The 7624-nt window shown below is 33.5% G+C and overlaps 1 protein-coding gene across 1 annotated transcript; it reads left to right on the plus strand.

The window, feature by feature from the left end:
- The first annotated feature begins 298 nt into the window (after positions 1-298).
- Positions 299-2472, plus strand: LOC149546870 (putative L-gulonolactone oxidase 4). The gene is made up of 2 exons (XM_089794680.1): positions 299-1280; positions 1477-2472. The coding sequence occupies exons 1-2, from the start codon at positions 326-328 to the stop codon at positions 2412-2414; spliced, it is 1893 nt and encodes a 630-aa protein (XP_089650806.1). The 5' UTR covers positions 299-325; the 3' UTR covers positions 2415-2472.
- The last annotated feature ends 5152 nt before the right edge of the window (positions 2473-7624 follow it).

The following is a 7624-nucleotide window of genomic DNA, read 5'->3' on the forward strand; positions in this document are numbered from 1 at the left end:
GACAACAAATAGCTCTTTTGGATTCCTCCAAGACAGGGAAAATTAAAAACCTTTTCAATTGATGGGTGCCATAGTAACCACAACCAATCCACCCCATTGTCACCGAGATGAAAAAATAGAAATAGAAGTAAAAATCAGAAATATAAAGAACACGATAATTAAAAAAGGCGTAACTTCACTGTTAGCTCAGGTTTTGTCCGTAAACGCTATGCCTAAGACTATTTATTAATCATGGATACATATCTATACAGAATAGCAATACCTGGCTAATCACTCTGGATTGCAGAATAAATGGGCCGTGATTAAATTTGTTCTATCTAGAAAAATGGCGGAATCACGAACGTTTATTAAAAATACACGGGTGTTAATTATACAGTTCGCATTGATCTTAACTGCAACGCAACAGCAATTTTCTTCAGCCGCTTGCCCTCCACCATCAGTCCATTGCGCAGCTAATTCCGACAGCTGCTTCGTGACAAACTATCGCGGCGAATGGGAGGATCAAAATGCCTGCGAGGTCGGCAAAGCCTTTTTCCCTAAAACAGAATCAGAGCTTATTCAAGCAGTTTCATACGCAGTGAAAGAGGAGAAAAAAGTTAAAGTTGTAAGCGGAGGCTCTCATTCTCTGACCCGCTTAGCCTGTCCAGGTGGAGAAGGCGGAGTCATTATCAGCACTCGGGATTATAATGCTTTGATCAGCATCAACGAGGAATCTATGACGGTTACTGCAGATGCCGGTGTAGGGTTCAGAAAACTGGTGAATGCGCTGGCAGAAAAGGGGCTTGCGCTGCCCCATACGACCGACTGGGATGGCGTCTCTGTGGCCGGCGCCATTAGTACGGGGGCTCATGGAAGCGGTGTCATTGGAAAGGGTGGCGGTATTTATGAGCACGTGGTGGGTCTTAGCATCGTGGTTCCGGCGGCGGCTGATGAGGGTTACGCAAAGCTTATTCATTTGACGGAGAAAGATGAGGCTCTCAATGCGGCTAGGGTCTCGCTTGGAGTACTCGGAGCCATTTCACGGGTGACTTTCGCGGTGGAGAAGATGTTTAAGCGGTCTGTTAACCTGGAGCTCACAGATGATTCGGATCTGGAGCAAACGTTCGTAAAATTTGCAGAGTCGCATGAGTTTGGGTCAATTTACTGGTTTCCTTCGTTCGCGGGAGTGCTGTACACGATGCAGGACAGAGTACCAGTCGATGTCCCAGGAGACGGGAAGTTCTCGCAGGTTGACTTTAGACCGATGACGGTAGCAAGTGTTGTGCAGTTCAGGCTAGCTGGTAAGTGCTAAGCAAATTTTATTTGGGTAAACATCCCTATGTTTTTCGTGGTCTGTTGGCTTGTTAAGTTTTAGCTAACTTCCAAACATTAGATGTTTTGCGAAAGCTTTTCCTAATGAACGAAAGGCCACATATTGATATGTACGCTGCAATTAGTTTATTTTCCCAAACCATAACTGTGGCAACGTTTGCGCAGAGGAAGTGAGCAGTACGAAGGTAAATACAAGTAACGCCTGCAAGAGAGCCAAGGCGCAGATCGAGAAGGCAGTTGAGACAGGAAAGGGTTATCTGAACGATGGAAAAACTTTCCAAGGATTCCCCGTGGTGGGTTATAACCACCGAATGCAAAGCTCTTCTGGTTGTCAAATTGATCTCGAAAGCGAGAAGGATGTAGGGTCATGTAAGTGGGAGGAAACGAAGCTGAAAAACGAGGACACTATATGCGGGTGGGTCACACAAATAAAGGGAATATTTTATTATCATACTTCCATTGCGATTCCTCTGTCGAGGATAGGGGAAGCCATTGCAGATATGAAACAAATTCGTGATACAGATCCAAGTGCACTGTGTAGCGTTGACACTTACCTGGGAGTGCAACTTCGCTATTTTAAAATGTCCGCCGCTTATTTGGCACACAAAGAAGACAGCGCTGTGGTTGAATTTATATACTTCCGTAACAGAGAGATGGGAATACCGCGGTGGAATGTGCATGTGATGGATGAGATCGAGCAGATGCTTTTGCAGAAGTATGAAGGCGTGCCGCACTGGGGGAAGAATCGGGTGTATGCATTTGACGGAGCTGCTAAGAGAGCTGTAAATGTGGGAGAGTTTTTGAAGGTGAAGCAGCAGTTTGATCCGAAGGGATATTTTTCAAGCGAGTGGTCGGATGGGCTGCTGGGGATTGGAAAGGGAGTACAAGTATGGCGAGATGGATGTGGTCTGGATGGGCTGTGCGTGTGTGAAGAGGATCGTCACTGTGCCCCAGAGAAAGGATACGTCTGCCGACCTGGCAAGTTTTGGAAGAATGCTCGCGTCTGCAAAGAAGTCACTACGATGGAGGAAAATAAAATTGGAAATTACAGTCTGAGCTGGCCTGACAGCAGCGAAAATAGTGTATTTTATAGTGAAGAGTAGATGGTCAAGGCTGTACGCTTTGGCATAATATATAAAATAAGGTAAAATGATTCTCCTTTCTTTGTCTTTGCCGAGGCATAGTTGGTTCCATGTGATTGATTTCTGTTAAAAGAATTTATAATTCACAACTTGAAATGAATTTAACGGGATATATTAGTATACAAATTGGAATTATAAACGGATATATTCTAAGCTATCTACTAAAATCTGTTTGTGTCTTAACTATTCGATTTTCTAATTTGCACGGTGACCTATATATAGATAGATGTAGATACGGATATAAAATATGCATCTCAAATGCTGAAACTATGCAAAACTATAAAATAAGAATTATACAAATCTGACCAAAATGAGGTACCACCATAGTTACCAGAAACGAGTAAAAATGCATGAAGCTAAATAATATATGTATCACTTTTAAATATTTTATATTTAACTTGTTTTAAGTTTAATATATATAACTTTATTCATTGATTTCTATGTTTGTAAAACATAAAACATGAATTTTTTTTTTCATATAAGTAAACATGCATGAAATTAAACTTTGTAAAAACATAAAATAAATATTTGTAATGTCATGTATCATTTAAAAAAATAAAATAAATTATTCTCAATTCTAAAAAGAAAATATAATTATCATAAAATGTGTGTGATTACATAAAATAACATATTAAAAAATAATCAATGTCTAAAAATCCTATTTAGAACCTAGCTCACTATAGGCACTGGTAGGAAAGAGCTAGGTGGAGAAAACCTTTGGTCTCGCCCCAAAGTTCAAGCAATGTTTTTGCTTGTCTCACCTCTCTCCATTCCAACATCAAGTAAATTTTCCTTTCCAGTATCTTCGAGCACTTCTATTGGCAATTCATCATTTCTATCATTCATTGAGCCACCATAATTCCACATCCTATGAGGCCCTGATTTGTAATTAGTAGAAGCTCTATAAGACATTTGAAGATTGTGATGAACATACACAAGGTCTTCTTCTTTTTTGCTCCCAAGCCTATTAGGCTTCACAAAATGTATGAAGGCATACTCACTCCAATTTCTTTCACATGCAGAGACACTTGAAACCTATTTTTGTAAAATAGAAGCAAATTACATTAGCATTTAAACATTATACATTAATAATTAAATGAATTTCCATCAATATCATAAGACTAATGATTTACAAATCTACCTGAGAGAACACATGAATTGCAATATTTTGTAGTAGTGGTATTTTTGTTTCATAATTCTCCCAAAATGATTTAGCTTTCATTCCCAATTAATCAAATATAACATCTCTATGGGAAAATTCATATAGGCCATCAATATATCTTGACATTTCCTCCTTGATTGTAGTGCGATCCTTTCTACTTCGATGAACTCTATCAATGTAAGTTCTCCATCTTGTAGAAACCTCGTCATCTAACCATGGCCTTTTGTGAAACCATTTTGGGTTGAGTAAAAACCCAACTGCATGAAGAGGACTATGAAGCATCTTCCATCTTTTAAATCTACATTCCCAAACAATTTCATGTGTCTCTAGATCGAATGATGGTGTCCCAATAGTAAACATATATTTTATCTTCTCCCTCATTTGATCTACCTTCTCAAACACATCTCCCATGCATGGTTTATCATCGTCAAAAAGACAAAGGACTTCAAGAATAGGCCAAGAAAGTGTTAGAAGATCACTTGCTTGTTGCCAAAATAAAAATCAACCACTACCAATTATGAGATCATAAATTTCATCACACACTCGAGTGTTGATATTGGATCGATTTGTCCATCTCTCCCACTTAGTAGACATGATCATTTGCCTCAATGATTGTTTTACCTTTACAATTCGATCAACCATAATAAAATTTGAAGAAAATCATGTTTTAGCACATCTGAGTAGCTGCAAAGAAGTGTATTTCTTATATATAGCATGTGACATAGAGTGATTTACAATAAAATGTTGGATTTTTTAACATGTGCAACTATATCACAAATCCAAGGAATCTTATTGGGCAAATCTTTAAGAAAAAAATTCATGCAATGAGCTACACAAGGTGTCCACAATTTTTTTGGAAATTCATCTTCAATCTACTCTCTTGTCAAAATAGTATTTGAAGCATTAGATTAATTATAATTTGCATAACGTCATCTTTCCCTACCTATTCAATTCCTTCTCAAAAAAGACTGACCAAATATGTTGCATCTTTCACATGCCTTGAAGTATCATGAGCTTTGATAAACATTATACTATTTGGTGAAGAAACAATAATGTTAATCAACGATTGATGTGTAATGTCAATCCAATCCATCTAAAACTATGAAAACACCTGTATATGACCAATTACCCCATAAATCTTGTAGCCTTTTGTCAATCTATTTCTTCTCATTATCTAGGACAATAGTACAGAGTTTCTCATAGCTTTGAGGCACATATCCTTTAGGAGCATTATTGACTATACCTATAGCTTCTTTCCACAAAGGAGACCTAGCTATATTAAATGGCATTCCACAACCAAAGTAAAGTCTTCCAATAGTAGTATTTGTATTCTTTTTATTAGCAGCATCAAACATTATTGCAATTTGAGATTCAAAAATAGAAGTAGAAGAACCACCTAAAGGTCATGGCATCCCTAGTTGAGAATCTTTTGGTTTCTCCGCAATAGGTTTTAAAGAGTCTACATAACTAAACTATTGAATAAAATCAACTCTTTCCTCTTGATTGATTTAATTGCAAACTACTATTTGTTCTTTCTTTCCAACTCCCAATAAATGATATTGAACATGCATAATTCAATTGCACTTGTTTCCCTTACAAAATGAGCACTTCCATAGTCTACTTCTAGAGCTACCATGATTTCCTGTTGAATAATCTCCATTTATTATGACAAACTTCCACAACCTTTGTTCAAGATCTTTCTTTCCTTTTTCTATAGTTAATGGGACTCATGTGTTGACTTTTTGTTTCAAGTATGGGAGGATTTGATGCAACACCATCCATTGTACCTAAAAATTTCTGTACAAGTGTAGACAATATCCAAATATTTTTTTCATAAAATCATTAAATTTATGTCAAAAACTATGAAACATAAAAAGATTTATTGAAAAAAGAAAATGTAGTAAAATGTCATACCTGATTTGCAATGCCGATCCTTTATTCTTTTCGTTGTCTTCCCAATCGATATGTGAATTATTATCTCTATTACAACTCTTATATAACAAGATACAAAACTATTTATGAACATAATTATTAAAGTCATAGTTAAGATAACTTAATAATTTTTTTTAGAAGAAAAAAATCTATAAATCATATTTTTGTATATATTTTAATTCTTATATATTTAAAAAAAAAAAAAATTAAAAATTACATGCAATTTAAGAAAACATTCTCTAAAAATATTATATATCTCTAACATAATGTTGTAAAAAATAGACATCGATTTTATTAGAAAATAGTTAATTTAATATTTAAATTGTTTTCACAATATAATATATTATTTTAAAATTAAATTAAATTATTCTTAAAATAAACTTAATATTAACTTCATTATTTATTTAATATTTTAACTTTAAGCATGTAGACACTAAAATTTAAATTTAATATTTATAATAAATAAATTTTGTATCAATTTTATAACTTCAAATTCAAAAATAAAATATATTATTTAATATTTATATACATGCATCATAAAGAAACTTCACTATTCAACTAGATGCATCATAAATAAAATTTTAATCAATAAATAATAAATATTAATTTTAATATTGATAATATTTGTTAATAACTATCTTCAATCATTTTTAAATTTAATTTTAGAAGAATGTCTTACTAGCTAATTATGGTGATTAGTAGTGATTGTATAACATGCATTATAAATGAAACTATAATAATTTTAAATTTTAAATTTTAAAACAAACCTCCAAGCTTATCGAAGGAAAAGAAATGAGGTTTCGTGATGGGAAACCCATTTCATCTATTGAAACAAGAAACATGCCTTTCACATCACGTTTCTAGCAACTAGGGGTACCACTCACTCACTCAAAATACTAGTAGTAAAACTAATTAAGAAACTCATAGCCAACATCATTCAATTCAATGTTCTACTAATACATAAATATATAATAATATTTGATACATAACAACGTTGAAACTTGCTCTCAATAGAGAGCTTAGAAAGAAATACTGAAGTAATAACCAAAAAAGAAGGGTGTTTTCCTCACAATGAGTAATGAGGAATTTTCATTATGAGAAACTATGTCACAACTAAAGCCACCAAGAAAAAATAACTAGCATGCAAGAGTATAACATGTACTAGAGAACCATCACTTGTGGGCAATGTCTAAATCCTAAATTAAAATGTATGCCACCATACATGCCCCCATCTACCTCCCACACATGCTGATATGGTAGCCACAATTGATGATTTTATTACTCAGTTTATGAGGCAAACCCATATTGCATGACTTCTTCCTTCTTTGGCACAAATGTAGACTACATTCAATTTCCATTGGAAAGCAATTGAAATTTTCCTTTGTCATTTCAAGTTAAGATTTGCATTAAAGTGGTAATGTATTGCTTAATTCCACACATCCTTAAACCATCTAGAGGGGTTTAATAACTTATGTTTGGGATCAATTTAATAATCCATTATTTAATATGTTCAGGATCAATTTTTTTATAATTTTATTATGGGATTGTCAATGCTATTAAATCAATTGATTCCTTAAACTTATAATTTGGTAATGGGTCTTTACTTAATTTAATTTTAAATTATTTAAGATTACATTTATTTCTATTTTTTAATCTATTATTTGAATATTGATAAATGATTTTTTATAGGTTTATTAATTATTTAGGATTAAGTGTATTTTTCACTTATTTTAATAAAGATTAATTTCTATATATTTACATTTTTATGATAAATTATTTGATTAACATTGATAATGTAGAATATATTGTTCAAATGTTATTAGTATTTATTCATTGGTCATTTAATCAAGATTCATTGCAAGAGTATCTTTAGGAAATCATTATTATTTGATATTTGATTGCCTCTAAGGTCTACATTCATTCCTGAGAATATATAATAAGCATCATAGAAGGTGTCATAAAAGTCATTCTTTATTCCACTCATATGATTTTATTCTTCCTATTTATTATCATAACTTGTAAAGTGAATGCAATCATGTTGAGAGTTAAGATATACATTTTATCTTATATTTCATTT

Source organism: Cupressus sempervirens, chromosome 7 (genome assembly GCF_028749045.1).
Source record: "Cupressus sempervirens isolate cs-2001-9-10 chromosome 7, ASM2874904v1, whole genome shotgun sequence".
NCBI lineage: Eukaryota > Viridiplantae > Streptophyta > Pinopsida > Cupressales > Cupressaceae > Cupressus > Cupressus sempervirens.

Bases quoted from the DNA above. Each gene is read 5' to 3' on its own strand.
- LOC149546870 (XM_089794680.1), top strand. From the start codon at position 326: ATGGCGGAATCACGAACGTTTATTAAAAATACACGGGTGTTAATTATA. The intron at 1,281-1,476 runs GTAAGTGCTAAG...ACGTTTGCGCAG, and splicing joins TGTGCAGTTCAGGCTAGCTG to AGGAAGTGAGCAGTACGAAG.